Source organism: Musca vetustissima, unplaced genomic scaffold, assembly GCF_032173495.1.
Source record: "Musca vetustissima isolate MV318-11 ecotype Yass unplaced genomic scaffold, APGP_CSIRO_Mvet_v1 utg22532, whole genome shotgun sequence".
NCBI lineage: Eukaryota > Metazoa > Arthropoda > Insecta > Diptera > Muscidae > Musca > Musca vetustissima.
The window spans coordinates 56,248-75,414 of NW_026888058.1; the positions used below are offsets into that span (position 1 = coordinate 56,248).

At 35.0% G+C, this 19,167-nt stretch overlaps 4 protein-coding genes across 4 annotated transcripts; 1 reads left to right on the top strand and 3 right to left on the bottom strand.

Annotated features, from left to right (window-relative positions):
• Positions 1 to 2,299: 2,299 nt before the first annotated feature.
• On the top strand, positions 2,300 to 2,704 carry LOC133335898 (uncharacterized). Its single transcript, XM_061544190.1, has 2 exons — positions 2,300 to 2,311; positions 2,378 to 2,704. The coding sequence occupies exons 1-2, from the start codon at positions 2,300 to 2,302 to the stop codon at positions 2,702 to 2,704; spliced, it is 339 nt and encodes a 112-aa protein (XP_061400174.1).
• Positions 2,705 to 10,493: 7,789 nt separating this feature from the next.
• On the bottom strand, positions 10,494 to 11,064 carry LOC133335887 (A-kinase anchor protein 14-like). The gene is made up of 2 exons (XM_061544179.1): positions 11,034 to 11,064; positions 10,494 to 10,965 (listed from the first exon to the last, which is right to left on the bottom strand). Exons 1-2 carry the CDS (start codon positions 11,043 to 11,045, stop codon positions 10,495 to 10,497), a joined length of 483 nt encoding a protein of 160 aa, XP_061400163.1. The 5' UTR covers positions 11,046 to 11,064; the 3' UTR covers position 10,494.
• Positions 11,065 to 14,748: 3,684 nt separating this feature from the next.
• LOC133335891 (retinin-like) lies at positions 14,749 to 15,311 on the bottom strand. The gene is made up of 3 exons (XM_061544184.1): positions 15,300 to 15,311; positions 14,898 to 15,222; positions 14,749 to 14,792 (listed from the first exon to the last, which is right to left on the bottom strand). Exons 1-3 carry the CDS (start codon positions 15,309 to 15,311, stop codon positions 14,749 to 14,751), a joined length of 381 nt encoding a protein of 126 aa, XP_061400168.1.
• Positions 15,312 to 18,486: 3,175 nt separating this feature from the next.
• On the bottom strand, positions 18,487 to 19,077 carry LOC133335885 (calphotin-like). The gene is made up of 2 exons (XM_061544178.1): positions 19,066 to 19,077; positions 18,487 to 18,984 (listed from the first exon to the last, which is right to left on the bottom strand). Exons 1-2 carry the CDS (start codon positions 19,075 to 19,077, stop codon positions 18,487 to 18,489), a joined length of 510 nt encoding a protein of 169 aa, XP_061400162.1.
• Positions 19,078 to 19,167: the final 90 nt, after the last annotated feature.

Sequence of the window (19,167 nt, forward strand, 5' to 3'; positions counted from 1 at the left end):
ATCCAAAGGTTTGGATTTTTTAAATATTTTTCTAAGATAATCCAAAGGTTCGATTTTTTAAAGAATATCTTTCTAAGGTCATCTTAGCAAAGGTCATAAGAGTTGAAGTAAAACCAGTAAGGAAAGTAGTAAAGTCGGATTGGACCGACTATATGATACTCTTCACCACTTGGGGTATATTCTACATATGTATCGTAACAGACGACGCATTTTTGTTATATATCTATATCTGAACCGATTTTCACCAAACTTGGCAGACATCATTCTAGACCTTATTCATTACGCTGTGCCAAATTTCATGCAAATCAAACGATTTCCAGGGGCTTTATTGGACTATTTACCTAAAATCGGGAGAAGCTATATATGAAACGATTTTCACGAAACTTTGCACACATCATTGTAGACTTAATTTAGTACGCTGTGCCAAATTCCGTGCAAATCGAAAGATACATAGGGTACAAAATTTACCTTAAATCGGACGAATATATATATGGGAGCTATATCTAAATCTGAACCGATTTTCACGAAACTTTGCACATATCATTCTAGACCTTATTCATTACGCTGTGCCAAATTTCGTGCAAATCGAAAGATATATAGGGACTTTGGTACACAATTTAGCTTAAATCGGACGAAGATATATATGGGGGTTATATCTAAATCTAAACCGATTTTCACGAAACATTGCACACATCATTCCAGACCTTATTCATTAAGCTGTGCCAAATTTCGTGCAAATCGGAAGGTATATAGGGAAGATTTACATTAAATCAGAAAATATATAAGGAAGCTATATCTAAATTAGATTTTCAGGAAACATAACACACATAATTTACTAATTCATTAAAATTTCGTGCAAATCAAAATATTGACAGGGGCTTTATTGGACTATTTACCTAAAATCGGACGAAGCTCTATATAGGGGCTATATCTAAATCTGAAACTTTGCACACATCATTTTTTAGTACGCTGTGCCAAACGAAAGATATATAGGGATTTTGGTACACAATTTACCTTAAATGGGGCGAAGCTATATATGGGAGATATATCGAAATCTGAACCGATTTTCACGAAACTTTGCACACATCATTCTAGACCTTATTTATTACGCTGTGCCAAATTTCGTGCAAATCAAAATATTTACAGGGGCTTTATTGGAATATTTACCTAAAATCGGGCGAAGCTATATATGGGAGCTATATCTCAATCTGAACCCATTTTCACGAAACTTTGCTCACATCATTCTAGACCTTATTTAGTACGCTTTGCCAAATTACGTGCAAATCGAAAGATTTCCAGGTACTTTAGTGGACTATTTACCTAAAATCGGGCGAAGCTATATATGGAAGGTATATGTAAATCTGAAACGATTTTCTAAAAACTGTTCACACATCATTCTACACTTAATTCAGTACGCTATGCCAAAATTCGTGCATATCAAAAGATTTCCAGGGTATTTATTGGACTATTTACCTAAAATCGGAAGAAGATATATATGGGAGCTATATCTAAATCTGAACCGATTTTCGCGAAACTTTGCACACATCATTCTATACTTAATTTAGTATGCTGTGTCAAATTTCGTGCAAATCGAATGATATATAGGGACTTTGGTACACAATTTACCTGAAATCGGACGAAAATATATATGGGAGCTATATCTAAATATTGGAGCTATATGCCAAATTTCATCCAATTCGGATCATAAATGTGACAATTTAACATGAACAGAAGGACGGACGGACATGCATAAATCGACTCAGAAAGTGATTCTACGCATATTCCCAAAAGGAACCATGGATCTATTTCGATTATTTTTGCCTGTAACAAACATATGCACAAAGACATAATACCCTGTACCACAGTGTGGTGAAGGGTGTAAAAAACACAATATCACACAAATGATATTTATTTCAATAACTGGAGTCATTGGAGGGGGGGTTTGCTTTTGAATTAAACCAACTTCAACAAAAAAAGCACAGAAATCACAAGTCTATAGAAATGTAAATTTTACGTGACTGATACAGTATTATTATTGTCTTGTATATACTAAAAATAGATCTTCTAGTTGGGGATAGATTACTTTAATACAAATTAAATCAAATAAAACATTGAATGTATGCTCTTCAATCACTTCACAGTGAATACAAAAGATTGCTGTAGACAATACAAATATGTTTGAAAATCATTGACTTAATTTGATATTCTAAAAAATCATATAAAAGATATTGTATGATTTACAAAAGGCATCAGTTAATCTATAACGTTCCAATCAAAAACAACTCCAACTCAAATCAAAATGTTCAAATTCGTAAGTTTTGGTACATCAAGATGAAGAAGAAGATCACTATTAAGAATTATTTTTTTTAATTTTTAGTTCGCCGTCATTGCTTTGTTGGCTGTTGCCGCCCAAGCTGCTCCCGGTCATTTGGGTCATCACAGCCATACTTTGGTCCAACCTGTTGTGTACTCTTCCCCCACAGTCATTAAGACTGTGTCAACGCCTGTGGTCCATTCCTATGTTGCCACTGCCCCAGTTGTCAAAACTGTTGTCAGCCAAGTTGCCACACCTGTTGTTCATCAGTATGTCGCTGCTCCAGTTGTCCATCAATATGCCACCGCTCCTGTTGTAAAGACTGTTGTCCATTCCGCTCCTTTGGTCAAGACTGTTCCAGTTGTCTACACCACCGGTCTCCGTCAATAAGTTTTACAAAGACTGTGATTTGAATAAAATAGTTTAGTTTTTTTAATCGAAAACAATATGATGACTTTTACTTCGTTTTCAAAATTTTGGTTGGGGCCTTGGGAATGGGTAGAGATGGTATTCAACGGATAAAAATCCAAGGGGTGGGTAAATGCCGTATAAATAACCATTTGCGGGTATTTATTTGTGTATTTACTATATAGGATCTCTACTACAACATCTTACACCCTATTTCCGGGTTTCTGTTATCAAATCGATTTAAAATAGTTTTCTAATACTTTAAACATATTGACAAATACGTGGGTAAATATCCGAATATTTTCCCAAACAGTGGGTATAAAATCGGGATATATATTTAAAATGGACCAAAATCGCTACAGAGGCCGCAATTATGACCCAAACATCTCGAATTTTTACATGGAGAAGGGGATTGGGCCAAAGAATAAGCATGCCTGTTTTGATAAAGATCGGTCAATATTTAGCGGATCAAATTGACCCTGACTTTTGTGTGAAAAATTGCAAAATTTTTATTCTGGGGCGTATGTACTTCCTCCTGAAGTTCTCGAGAAGTTGATAGTATATCCAAGAGTAGTTGTTGACCTTCAAATTGATACCAATTATATTGTCGGGTGTGCTCAGATATGGTAGCTATACATAATAGGGTAAATGTGTCCATGTGCATAGTATTACTATTACTCCATTAGAGGAAGGAAATGTCGCGCTGATCGCTTTCAAATTGTAAAGGAAGTTCCGATTATGGTCAAGGACGACGCCTATAGTTTTCGGTAAAGTTAAGATTTCATTCAGGGGATGCAATGAACGGAAAACTTTAATTTTGTCAGATTTTCTAGTCGCTCTAGAGGCTATTATTATATGCAGAACATCGCATATTTTACAAGGTGAAGGGGATGTGATCAAATACTTAAAGCGGTTGTTTAGATGATGATCGGTCAATATTCCGAGGTTCAAATCAACCAAAACGTAAAGTGACCTGGTTTTTATTTTATGGCGTAAAAATTCACTTCATGAAAAAAATGGAAAATATGCCAGGGTTAGAAAGTGGAGCTGTTGACCTATAATCGATCAAGAAGATGCAAATATGGTAATTGGGTAAATACTCAAAATGTACCTTTATACGGGGTTATCAGAAAACATGAAACTACGTCGATACCCATAGAGAACTCTCTGTGCCAAATCACAGCCAATTTGATTGTAAAATGTGGCTAAAGACAAAAATAACCTTAAATCGGAAAGTATGGCTATGTAGGAGCTATATCAAAACTTTGACGCAGATACCACATTTTCTATACCAATATTCGATTTGACATTAAAAACCAGTGAGCAAAATGTTGACCACCTGCGTCATGTGATGAGTTTATACCCAATTTTTGGGTATATACTCGGGTACCCAATGTATTTTATAGGTTCTTCGACAAATATTTCAAAGAGTTACGAACTATAAAAAAACTCAAAGCCAAATTCTGTAGCACTGTGTAGCCCATTCATTAACATTTGACAATGTTGACAGTCAAATTTTGACATTCCAATCGAGCAATCATTAGAAAAATCATTGCTACACTTAAATCATTAAAGTCCGTAATTCTCATTAGTCAAGGAAATTATCACATCTTTTTTGAAAACTGAAACGTAAAAAATTCTAAAATTTCAATCACCAAATAAATGTATAATTAATGATTTGTTCCAAACTAGAAAAAAAAATTTAAACAAAAACTATTAGCCGCAACTAACTAAATAGCTGACTGATTGACTTACTGACACGCGTATTACCAACAAACCACTTCGAACCGGTTAGGCTGTAAAACAACAAAATAGAAGAGGCCGAAAAAATAAAACAAAAACATTATTGTCATTCATGTAGCCATGAACAATTCGAATTACTTCGAAGCGTTAACAGAAAATTTGGTATCATAAATGGAAAATAAGAAGAAGAAGAAATATACTAAAATTAATAAATATACCATGCAGTGTTGAAATTATAACAGTTTCAAAACGCATTTCAATAAAAACATATTGAATTCCATATTATAAACAAAATCTAGATTTTCAAATATTGTGTTTTGTGTGTGGAAATGGGATCTGATCGGAAATTAGATCACAATAAAAGTAAATGCTCGCTTGATATTGTTGTAAAAATGTCTAGGCAGTAACAATTGAATTGCTTTTCGAATATAAGGATCGTCAATTGAATGAGTGAAACGGGAACCAATTTGGAAATCGAAACGACAAAGCGGAAAGGTTGCACATCTTTCTCAAACGATCACCAATAAATGTGTTTTTTAATTTATATGATTCCAATTCACACCTCTAAAATTTCCATATACCCTCCACTACGTGGTGTGAATTAAAAATTCTTGAAATTCGTCGGAAAATTGTTCATGCTCTGAAAAAATAATGTTCCAAATTACAGACATTCAGGTTGGAAAACTGGGCTAGGAACTTCAACATACCGACATTTTTGGCGTAACATGTACAGTAGATATCGGATATAAGAAATTCAAAAAAAGACGGAGATTTCTTTCTTATATGCGTTTTTTTCTTATATGGAATTATCGGATATAAGAAAGTATAAGCTCGGTGTTTTTGATAATCTTTCTTATATGCGATTTTTTCTTATATGAGATGTGCTTATATTCGATATCTACTGTGTATGGGTCTATTTTCGAATAATTTCTGGAAATAAGTTTTTATTCAGCAGGAATCCGCCATATGCCAAATTATAGCAACTTCGATGAGAAAATTCGTTTAAAACCTGGAAACTTGGGCAATATTGATAATTTATGTGAGGAATTTTTTATACTCAATGATCATACAAACTATAAAGTTACAGCCAATTTGGTGGAAACACGTGCCTCTAAGCCCCTATTACCGACATTTGGGAAGTAGCGTTTTATGGTGGCTACCAAAAAAAGTTTACCAAGTGAGAACCGAATATATCAAATGATTAGGGTGATTAGATTGAAAAACGTGACCAAAATTTAAGATGGAGCATTCTATGTGTCTGGACCGAAAATTCATATTTTAAATACCAAACATCAAGGCTTCTATCTTAGACAGAGTGGTAGAGGGTATGAATGTTAGCAATTTATATATTCATCTATAACAATATTCTCCCCCTTATGATAATCCCTATCAAACATAATAACCCGCTTTTTTGTATAGCCTACAGCTTCTTTTTCGAAATATTTTGGAAAACACATATGCGAATTTTATAACACCATTGCAGAGTTCGGTGTGTGAAAGAAATAAACAATGGAACGCAAAACTAGCCTCAATCCAGTGAGAGGATAGACCACAATTGTAAACAAGGGAAAGAGTCGGTCAAACATATACATGTAATATTTTTTTTTATTTTGGTGGAGGGTATACAAATTCATCATCTCCCATTTAAAGTGATCTCTCACAAATATAATTAAATGCTTATTGTTTTTTTTTTTTTTATTTCGAAAAAAACAAAAATTTCCTTTCATCTGTGTCTTTAGTTCTGGGAAAAGTCTTAGAATCTAAACCCAATATTTGGATGGGTTTCCTTTTAGATCGAAAAAAGTGCAAGTAAATACGCTAGCCTTAAGACTGAGGATATTATGTGCATTCATATAAAAATACCCTCAGTCTATTAAATATGTAGTAAAATTTCATCCGTTTCGTATGAAACTTACGAATTTTAAGATATTTGAGAAATTTGGGTGGTACAAGTTAAATTGAATTGATAGGGCACTATTTTTTACACAATATAAATTATAATGTTTTACCCAAGTCCTTGAAGGATTAAAAAATCTCTTTTCAGATGTTATGGCAAATCCCACATATTTGCAACGTTTTAATCGGAATATGCTGGCAGCATTCCAGGTTCTTTGTAGGTTGAAAATATATTTTCAGAAAATTTCTATATATTTTCTCTGATGATGATGAGTTTTTTGCTGATAACTCGAATGTTACACAGAAAATAAAATAATTCGTATACTATGTGTTCAGAAAGTGTCCGAATTTCTGCATTTTATGAATGCAATTCATAAAATATTAAATAAGTATCGAGGGAGAGCGAAAAACAACTTTGGAGTTGTGATTTGTGATGTTGGTGGGTTTTCTATGGCACACAAAATAATTCTCGTTTTGATTTTGTGTTTTTTTCAATGCCTTACATATTCTCACTTACATACGTGTTCTTATTCTGCGTCATTATAACAATCCTATAAAATGTTAACCTTTCGGTTGAGCTCGTTGCTTTTAACCACACTTATTTGTTATATTGTATTTGACATTTGTATCGAAATAATTTGGAAAATACATATGCGAATTTGATAAGACCAATGCAAAGGTCGATAACAGTGTCTGAAATAAAAAACAATGGAATGCAAAACCAGCCACTATTGAATGAGTGAAGAGATCGCGATTGTAAACAAGAGAAACAGCAAGCTGTTGAAAAACCAACAACCACCAAGCGTGGGGAGAGACAGAGACCGATACCAAAACAAAACACAGCCGAACAATTAATGGTGGAGGTTCTTTTTCTTGAGAGGTATAAATTTGTTTTTGAGAGAGAGAGAGATAATGAGCGCAAGTAGTGGCAAAGTAGAGCGAAATATGAAACAAGTCTTGATATTAATGAAATGTTTACCTTTTTTGGAAAAAATAGTGGCTTTCTCATTATTATAAAATAAATAACAATAAAAAAACAGTAAATGAAATTATGAAAATATTCATTAACATTTGTGTTTGTTTGCGGCTATAATTATTTTTCAGATCACATGATTTCAGTCAAATCGAATGAGGAATATTTTTGTGAACTATAGGGGAGAGGGGGGCACTTTTGAACGTGGGGCAGCTTTGAACAGCGCTCATAAAATCTTGGTTTAACATTTTTCCGACCAGCAACCAAATTTTTTTATGTGCCAATCGTGTTCTTCATCTGCGTAAAACACTTTGGCTAGCTTTTTCAGTTGTCGACAAATTGTACATGGGTGACCATGTTTTCCCAGTGTAATTGTAAACTTATTTTCATTTGTTTGTAAGGGCGCAGGAAGAATTTTGTGAAAGTTTTCTTTCGTTAAACAATTTTTTTGCTTTCCAATAATCATTTCAAACATATCTAATGTATTTTCTTTCATATATATTTACTACAAAAAAAGTTATTATAAATTTCCGTAAAATACCACAGGTGGGGCACCTTTGAACATACCCAGTAAACTCCAGTAAAAAAAGGAGTTTTTAACTTTTGGCTTCGATTTCTCAAAAATTTCAAATGGGCTAATAAGAGTACGAAATTAGCTGTATTTTTCACCATATAAATTTTTGTTTTTATGTAATTTTATGCTTTAATAAATTTTGATCAGAATTTTCTAATTTTCGAATATTTTTCTATATATTTTTTAATAAAAAATGCATTTCTGATATATATGAATACAATACATATATATTTGAACATAAACACTGTAAAAAACCATGCCGTTCAAAAATACCAAGCTTTGTTCAAAGGTGCCCCCCTGGGGGGCAGTTTTGAACACTTTGACTTCCTCCATTAAAACAGTAATAAAATATGTATATCAAGCTTAAAGTATGTCATATGTATATTCATTTTAAAGGTTACATATGTACCAATTAGTTAAAACTTATAAGAAGCCAAAAATTATAACATGAACATTTTTATGAGGCTTGAAAGAAAAAAGTGTTCAAAGGTGCCCCCCTCTCCCCTACCCTCGTTCTATCTGAAGTTCTTGTGCGTCCTTATTTACTTCAAGACGAGATTTTATGACCTCTAAATATTCAATAAAAATATCATAAAAATGTAGATAGGGTCGGCAATGACACGATATCGATATTCGTATATTTTAATCATCCTTTTTTACATTTACCCAATACGTGCGAACTTTTGTTTTTACACTGATGTCATACATGTGCTTTTGTTTTCATGAAAAACATATATTTAATTAATTTATTTAAACATTTAACATTTAATTTAAACATTTCAAAGAATTGTTTTATGAAAATATCTTTTTTTGTTTCTATAAAATAACTAATTATTACTGAGAGTAAATATCAAATATTATTTTCCCATTTACATATAATGCCTTTTTAACTTTAATTGCCCCCTGGGCTGCTTTAGGTTTAGTTTTCCATTTGCATATTGTTGTCCAACCAATTTACCTGACCTAACAACAAAGTTCCTACCCATACACATAAATCTCATACAGAAATTTAATTAAAACGGTTCTTATTGTTCTTGCTGGCAGTATGTTTGGGTTTTAGTGTTTCATGGTAAAACCCCACATAGCAAGTTTTTGAAATTGTGAGTATTCCTGATACCACCACAACACCATCGTAAAGTGAAATATATACAGTAAACCCCGCTTAATTACCTTGGTGACAATTTCAAGATTGTTGAGTATTTAACCGTGGAAGGTAATTAAGCGTGAACGGTTAATTACCTCGCTGGGGTATTTATCCGTGGACCCCGGTTAAATACCCAGCAAGGGTAAATATCGGTGGACATTGGTGTTTTGTTTTTTCTTTCTTTTTTTGCTTGAGATATTAAGTGGAGCTTTAGTTTGATAGACAAAGATGTATTTCTTTGAAAACTTTCAAAACAATAAATTTTATGTGCACATGTGTGGCAAGTGTACTAGCAAATGTAAGCCATTTTAAGTGAAGTTGCCATATTTAAAAAAATACATTGGGTAATTACATGGGACAGATTTAAAGGTACGGTTACTTTGGGGTAGGTTATTTAGGGGCAAATAAATGAAATGGGTAATTAAAAGGGGGTAATTAAACGTGCAATTTTGTAAGGGATTGTACTGAAAATAACTGGGTATTCTGAAATCGGATTAATTAACCGTGGAAGGTAATTAAGCGGGGAATACTGTATTAAATTTGTCATTCCGTTTGCAACATCTCGAACAATTCAAAGGAAACATCATAAAGTATATATTCTTGATTGGAATCAAATTCTACATCGATTTAGTTATAGCCGTTTGTCCTCCTGTTGAAACCACGACAGAGCTAGGAATATTTAAAGTAGGGATTTTAAAATTTTGCATATATCGGTACCCCCGATATTTTTTATTTTATAAACATTTGAGACCGTTTTTCAATAGAATTGGTACTGATTCAATATTAGGGATTCTCATTTAGCAGACAAAGCGTAGTTTGATATTCCGTTTATTGAAAGCTCCGATCGATTTTACGAAATTTGAATATATGTAAACCTTATGAAGTATATAAAAAGTTCGGCCAGACCGAAATTAGTTTACTACCACAAAGTTATTATTATCCTTGCTGCTACTTCAGGGTTAATTTTCAACCCACATCCTGTTGTCCAACCAATTAACCCTTTACTGCAACAAATATGTTTGATACTGATATCTCCTCAGTTCTAGTCCAGCAAAGTTTTACAAATTTAATCAAAATATTTCCTGATGCCAATGTGTATGTTTTGGCTTCTGTGTTTCATCGTAAAACTTCTAGTGGTGCTGCTGATGTTTGCTGTGGTCTTTACATCTTTTACTTTTACACCCACATACTTTTAAAATAGCTAGCTGTTGCTTAAACTGTCCACATGTTGCTGTAACAATTTCTCTTTACAGTGTGTACACCTTTTATACACATCAATATTTTGTAAAAATATTAGATTTTTCTTAAAAAATCCTTGCCATTATCAGTGTTATTCTCAAAACGTGTATGACCTTGATAGACCTTAAACAAATATTTTAATAATTTTTTGAATCAAAAACTTTTATTAAAACGCTCAAAATTATTCAAAAATAATTCAACACTTAATGATGGACAACATGGGTGACGGGGGCAGCATGAACCAAGGGAACAGAGTGAACAACTGGAGCAACGATGGCGGCATTGGAGTGAATTTGGACATGCGATTGATGGGATACAGCATGGCTGACAACGGGAGCAGCATGATAAGTGTGGACAACAGGAGCGGCAGCAACAGTCTTGACAACGGGTACAACAGGCTCAACAGTCTTCACCACTGGGACAACAGGTTCAACGGTCTTGACAACCGAAACAGCTGGGGCGGCATGAACAGTGGTCTTGACCACGGGAGTGACAACAGGTGTCACAACAGCCTTGTTGTGGACACGAGTGAAACTTTGATGAGACACAGCCGAAGGAGCACTGTGGACAACAGATCCAACCTTAGCCAAGACGGGTTCCTGGACGACGGTATGATGTTCGGTAACCAAACCAGGAGCGGCCAAAGCCACGGCTACACAAGCGAAGAATGTAACCTAGGTTTCAAGATAAATAATTTAATTGCGTATTTAAAATTTTCAAAATAATTATTTTTTTTTCTTACGAATTTGAACATTTTGAAAAAAAGTTGGTTGTGTTGTTGAGTTGGTCTCAAATGAAACTGATAACTTCTGCTCATTAGGCCAATGATTTTATACCCTTATTTGGTTGACGAAATTTGACAATTAACATGAACTTTGTTGGTACACGACTTGTTGTTGTTGTTGGTGTAATTGAAAGGCAATGTACAACCAACCACCACCTACGCTGATCTTGAACTTCGCTAAGAGATTATTTCTGGCTTCTTTTCAATTATTTTGATTTATTTTTTTTCTGATAAAAAATACAGTAGCCAGAACGAATGATACATAAAGAAACCCAGAAAGAAAGAAAAACGGAAATAGACAAAACCAGAAATTGTTGAAAAGTCATTGAACACGATTTTTGCTATTTAATCTGGTTTTGAAATTGTAAGTATTGAAATTCAAACTAATTATTTTTTGATAATATTTTTTATCTCAAATATTAGAAAAAAATATACAGAACTAAAAAAACAATCAAATAGTTTTGGGGAAATGTTCGAGAATACGTTAAGCTTATTTTCTTGAAAGAGCCAGCGATAGTGATTTTTAGTGGGTCAGATAGGGTAGAATTTTTAGTACAACACTTTTAAAAGTGACAAAAATCTTGGACAATTTCAGGAATATTTTGCATGAACCCAGGTTTGGATTTTTTATACGAATAGTTCTTTAAGGACCTTCGCCAGCGTGGATTTGTTAATGAATAACATTTTAAAGGGCCATCAATAGGCGTAAATTTTTCAATTTTTTTTTCAATTAATTTTGTGAAAAAATATATAATATTTTTTTCAAGATTCAAGAATTGGATTTCTAAGAGAACAGGTTCTCAAGGATCATCATTTGAATAGGTTATTAAAAATGATTCATGGAACTATACATCCGTAAATTTTTTATAGAATACTTCTTCAAGGGATATAATTTTATAGAATATTTTAAAGGGCAAATTTAAAACGTGGATTGTTTAAAGAGACAGGCGCAAGTATCTTTTTTATAGAATATTTGTTATGGACAGTCTCAGGCGTGGGTTTATTATAGAGTATGTGTTCAGGGGCAGTTTAAAGAGTGGGTTTTTAAAAAACCAGAAAGGAAAATACTAATGTCGGACTGGGCCGACTTATGATACCCTTCACCATTTTGGGTATATTTACACCATTTACATAAAATCGGACGAAAATATATATGGGAGCTATATCTAAATCTAAACCGATTTTCACGAAACTAAGCACACATCATTCTAGACTTAATTTAGTGCACTATACCAAATTTCCTGCAACTTGAAAGACATATAGGGACTTTAGTTCAGCATTTACATTAAATCGGACGAACATATATTTGAGAGCTATATCTAAATATGAACCGATTTCCTCGAAACTATGCACACATCATTCTAGACTTAATTTAGTACGCTATGCCAAATTTCGTGCAAATCGAATGATATTTAAGGACTTTGGCGCACCATTTACATAAAATCGGACGAAAATATATATGGGAGCTGTATCTAAATCTAAACTGATTTTCACGAAACTTAGCACACATCAGTATAGACTCAATTCAGTACGCTTTTCCAAATTTCGTGCATATCGAAATATATTTAGGGACTTTGGCGCACCATTTACCTTAAATCGGACTAACATATATATGGGAGCTATATCTAAATATTAACCGATTTCCGCAAAAATAAGCACACATCATTCTGGACTTAATTTATTCTATACTCAATTCAGTAGGCTTTGCCAAATTTCGTGCATATCGAAATATATTAAGGGACTTTGGGGCACCATTTACCTTAAATCGGATGAAAATATATATGGGAGCTATATCTAAATCTAAACCGATTTTCACGAAACTTAGCACACATCATTATAGAGTCAATTCAGCACGCTTCGCCAAATTTCGTGCAAATCGAATGATATTTAGGGACTCTGACGCACCATTTACATAAAATCGGAAAATATATATGGAAGCTATATCTAAATTTAAAACTATTTTCACGAAACTTAGCACACATCATTATAGACCCAATTCAGTACGCTTTGCCAAATTTCGTGTAAATCGAAAGACATATAAGGACTTTGGTGCATCATTTACCTTAAATCGGATGAAAATATATATGGGAGCTATATCTAAACCTGAACCGATTTTCACGAAACTTGACACACATCATTCCAGACTTAATTCAATAAGCTGTGCTGATTTTGTGCAAATCGAAGGATATATAGGGACTTTGGTGCACAATTTACATAAAATCGGACGAAAATATATTTGGGAACTATATCTATATCTGAACCGATTTTTCCCAATTTCACTAGAGTTCGTTCTTGGGCCAAATAAATGAGTTGTGCCAAATTTCACCCAATTCGAATCAAAAATTCGACTTGTACTTTGTATACAATTTAACATAGACAGACAAACGGACGGACGGATCGATGCATAAATCGATTTAATATTCTTTTCGAGGACCATAAATAGAAGTTTATTTTTGAATAAAATTTTTAAAGGGACCATCATATGCCTAGATATTTAAAAGATTTTCCACGTTCCATCGTAATCGTCGATTTTTATACCCTACTACCCTACCCTATGTTGTCAGGGTAGTATAGCTTTATGCAGCCCCAAGAGTTTGTAACGCCGCGAAATATTGGTCCTAGACCCACCTTTAAGTATACCGATCGTCATATTATGTGTGTCCGTCCGTCCGTCCGTCTGTAAATTTGTAAACACGATACAGGCCACAGTTACGTTTTTTTCTGGTCGCTCCAGAGGCCGCAATTATGGCCCAAACACCGCCAATTTTTGCATGGAGAAGGGGATCGAGGCAAATAATAAGAATGCCTGTTTTCAAAAAAAGCGGTCAATATTTAGCGGGTCAAATGGGTCCTGACTTTTGTGTGGAAAATTACAAAATTTGTATTCTATGCCGTATATATTTACTCCTGAGGGACATAGACCCGAGAAATTAATAGTATATCCAAGAGGAGTGGTTGACCTTTAAATTAATACCAATTATATTGTCGTATGTACTCGGATGTGGGAGTTACACGTAAATATTTACAGGTGTTAGGTATCCAGATATTATTTAGTAATCCATTGCCACACTAGAGGCTGAAATATAGCGATAATCGCTTTGAAATGCTCCATGAGGTTTCTAGTTATGGTCAAGGACAACGCCTATAATTTTCGGTGATGATCAAATAATGATTTTGGGATGAAGTGGACCGAAAACTTATTTTTTGTGTTTTTTAGTCGAATTATAAGCCGAACATCGCAACACAACTCACGGTGAAGGGAATATGGACAAGTAGTTAGAAGGACTATACTGAGTATTAGTAATATTCGGAAAATATGTTAGTGTAAGGAAGAGAGATGTTGGCCTCTTATTGGGAAAGAGGGTGCAACTATCACGAAATATTGCCCAGGCACGGAATAAAACTTCGCAGAAAGTTAGAGTTCCGTGGTAGCTGTGTAGGGTACCGTATGGTCGGCCCCGTCCGACTATACTGCTCCGCTCACTGGTTTTAATGTAATATTTTTAAAGCCTACAACATAGAAAATTGATAGCAAGGCAACAAGAGCAGAATGGGACAAATTGCAAATAAAAAAATCCTTTCCATATCATTCATAAATTTACCAAATTAAACTGATCTACTTTTATTTAAAACATAAAATTCAATCACAGAAAACAGCAAAACAAAACAACATTTAATGATGGACAACATGGGTAACGGGGGCAGTGTGGACAACAGGGACAGAGTGAACAACGGGAGCGACAACAGCAGCATTTGAATGGATTTGGACATGCGATTGATGAGATACAGCATGACCAACAACGGGCACAACTGGGGCCAAGGTCTTCACTACGGGAACGGCAGGGACGACAGTCTTGACAATGGGAGCAGCAGCAACAGTTTTGACTACGGGGACAACAGGTTCAACAGTTTTCACCACCGAAACAACTGGGGCGGCGTGGACGGTGGTCTTGACCACTGGAGTAACAACGGGAGCTACAACAGCCTTATTGTGGACACGAGTGAAACTTTGGTACGATGTGGCCGAGGGAACACTGTGCACGACAGCGCCGACCTTGGCCAACACAGGTTCTTGGACAACGGTATGATGTTCGGCCAACAAACCAGGGGCGGCCAAAGCTACGGATACACAAGCAAAGAAGGCAACCTGGAGGGATGCAATTTATATTTTTATACAATTTAAGAGAACTTTCTTAGAAAATTTAACCTAAAACAAGGACTTACAAACTTGAACATTTTGAATAGAAGTTTTTGATTGTTATGTTAAATTTGTAAAAGCTGAAAGTGAACTGTTTCGGTTGTGAAAACTGTGGAGCCAGTTGTCCCTGTAGTTAAAACTGTTGCTGTTGCTCCTGTTGTCAAGACTGTTGTTCCTGCCGTTCCCGTTGTGAAGACTGTTGTTCCCGTTGTTGGCCATGCTGTCTCTCATCAATCTCATGTTCAAATTCACTCCAATGCTGCTGTTGTCGCTCCAGTTGTCCACTCTGTTCCTGTTGTCCACACTGCCCCCGTTACTCATGTTGTTCATCATTAAATCGTGATTCTATGTTTTAAATAAAATCTGATTATTGTTACTTAAAATTACGACAATTTTTTCTTAAAAAATGGCTCTTTAAAACAAATATTGCTTCATTAATCGGATTTTAAACGATAATTTTTATAAGCAGGCTATATATATAAATATTGCAGACTTTTGAAGACTTGAAAAAATATTCTTAAAAAATTCCCGGCTTTTGAAGACCTTGAAAAATATTTTTTTTAAAAATCCACGCCTATTTATGGCCCGTTGAAAAAATATTCTTAAACCAGTGAGCGAAGCAGTATAGTGGGACGGGGCGAACCATTCGATACCCTACACAACTAACTTCCTGTGGATTTTTATTCCGAGCCTGAGCAATATATTGAGATAGTTGCACCCTCTTGGCCGATTAGAGGTCAACAGCACATCTTCCTTACACTGATATATAGATTGATTTTATCCCAAAATTATTATCTGATCATCACTGAAAATTATAGGGGTTGTCCTTGACCATAACTAGAACCTCATGGAACATTTCAAAGCGATCAGCGCTATATTTTCGCCCTGTAGTGTGGTAATGGTTTATCAGAAAAATATCTGAATACGTAAGCAACTGTAAATATTTACGTGTAACTCGCACATCCGAGTACATACGACAAGATAAGTGGTATAAATTTAAAGTTGAACCACTCCTCTTGGATATATTATCAACTTATGGGGTCTATGTCCTTCAGGGGTAAATATATACGCTATAAAATACAAATTTTGTAATTTTTCACACAAAAGTCAGTCAGTTTATTCTTTGGCCCGATTCCTTTCTCCACATAAAAATTCGAGATGTTCGGACTATAATTGCGGTCTCTAGAGCGACAAGAAAAACCGACAAAAATTAAGTATTTGGTCCATTTAGGGGATGAATATTAACCAGAAGCAATAGGGGTCTTCATTGGCCAGAACCCATCATACATACAAAAGAAGATTGAAGATTGGTCCATAACTGTGGCCTGTATCATGTTTACAAAATTATAATGGACAGACGGACGGACGGACACACATGTCTAGATCGACTCAGCTAGTCGAGATATGACGATCGGTATGCTTAAAGGTGGGTCTAGGACCAATATTTCTCGGCGTTACAAACTTTTGGGGCTGCACAAAGCTATAATACCCTGACAACATAGTTGTGTAGGGTATAAAAATCCTTTTGAAAAAATTGTTCCAACTACCACGGAACTCTAACTTTCTGTTGATGTCTATTCCGAGCCTAGGCAATATTTCGTGATATTTGCACGGGCAAGAGCCCGATTAGAGGTCAAAAGAACATCTTCCTTACATTGACATATATTCCGAATATTGCTAATATTCAGTGCAGCCCTTCGAATTACTTGTCCAGATTCCCTTCACCGTGAGTTGTTTTCTGATGATCGCCATTTAATTTAAAAATTAAGTTTTCGGTCCACTTCATCCCAAAATTATTATTTGATCATCACCGAAAATTATAGACGTTGTCCTTGACCACAACTGGAATCTCATGGACAATTTCAAAGCAATCAGCGCTATATTTCCGCCCTCTAGTGTGGTAATGGGTTACTAAATAATATCTCAGTACGTAAGCACCTGTAAATATTTAAGTGTAACTCCCACATCTGAGTACATACGACTATATAATTGGTATCAATGTAAAGGTCAACCACTCCCCTTGGATATACTATAAACTTATCAGGTCTACGTCCTTTAGGGGCAAATATATACGCCATAGAATAAAAAAATGTTAACTTATCACAAAAAAGTTAGGGTCCATTTGACCCGCTATATATTGACCGATCTTTATAAAAACAGGCATGTTTATTCTTTAGCCCGATCCCGTTCTCCATGTAAAATCTCGCTATGTTCGGGCCATAATTGTGGCCTCTGGAGAGACCAGAAAAACGGATAAAAATTAAATTCATCCCCTAAGTATTAACCGATCTTTACCAAAAACAATAGCGGTCTTCATTGGCCAGAACCCATCCTACATGTAAAATTTCGTGAAGATTGTCCATAACTGTGACCTGTATCATGTTTACAAATTATAATGGACAGACGGACGGACGGACACACATGTCTACATCGACTCAGCTAGTCAAGATATGACGATCGGTATACTTGAAGGTTGGTCTAGGAGCAATATTTCGCGGCGTTACATTGAACATATTCAATTAATTCCATGCCTACCCTTTGAATCATCTTAATCAACGCCTATTTTCGCCCTTGAAAAAAAATTTCTTTAAAAATCCACCAATATTTATGGGGCTTGAAAAAAGTATTCCTTAGAAAATGTACGCCTATTTTTGAGGCTTGAAAAAATATTCTTTAAAAATCCTACGCCTATTTATGGCCCTTGAAAAATATTTTTTGAAAATCCAAGCCTATTTATGGTCCACTGAAGGCTCATGACAAATGTTCTTTAAAAATCCAAGCCTATTTATGGTCCACTGAAGGCTCATGACAAATATTCTTTAAAAAATCCACGCCAATTTATGGTTCTATTTATGGCCCTTAAAAAATAATTCTTTAAAAAATCCACGCCAATTTATGGCCCTTAAAAAATCTACGCCTATTTATGAGGCTTGAAACAATATTCTTTAAAAACCCCCAAAAATATTCATAAAAAATCCAAGCCATATATGGCCCACTGAAGGCCCTAGGAAAATATTCTTTAAAAAATTCACGCCAATTTATGGCTCTGGAAAAACTAACCTTTAAAAAAAAATCGACCCCTATTAATGGCCCTTAAAAAACTAATCTTTAAAAAATAAAAAATAAACTGGCAATATTTATTGAATTTAAAACTATAAGATTTTATTTAAAACATAAAATTCGATGTCAATCTAGAAATAAATAAATCCATATTTAATGATGGACAACATGGGCAACGGGGGCAGCATGGACGACAGGGACAGAGTGAACAACGGGAGCAACGACAGCAGCATTGGAATGTATTTGGACATGAGATTGGTGGGATACAGCATGACCAACAACGGGCACAACTGGGGCCACGGTCTTCACAACGGGAACGGCAGGGACGACAGTCTTGATAATGGGAGCAGCAGCAACAGTTTTAACTACGGGGACAACAGGTTCAACCGTTTTCACCACCGAAACAACAGGTTCAACAGTTTTGACCACGGGAACAGCAGCATGGACGGTGGTCTTAACAACTGGTGAAACAACAGGAGCTACCACGGCCTTATTGTGGACACGAGTGAAACTTTGATGCGAAGTGGCCGAGGGAACACTGTGAACCACAGTACCAACCTTGGCCACTACGGGTTCTTGGACAACGGTATGATGTTCGGTAACCAAGCCAGGAGCAGCCAAAGCCACAGAGACACAAGCAAAGAAAGCAACCTAGAAATGCCAGAGGAGGAGGATGAGATAAGTAAATATGCAAAGGATTCATACAACAAATTCAGTAAGGCCAGAACTTACAAATTTGAACATTTTTTTAAGAAACAAGTGGAGTTGTGGTAATGTTGGATTTGCAAAGGCTCAAACAAAACTGATAACCATTCGTCAGTAACAAAATGTTTT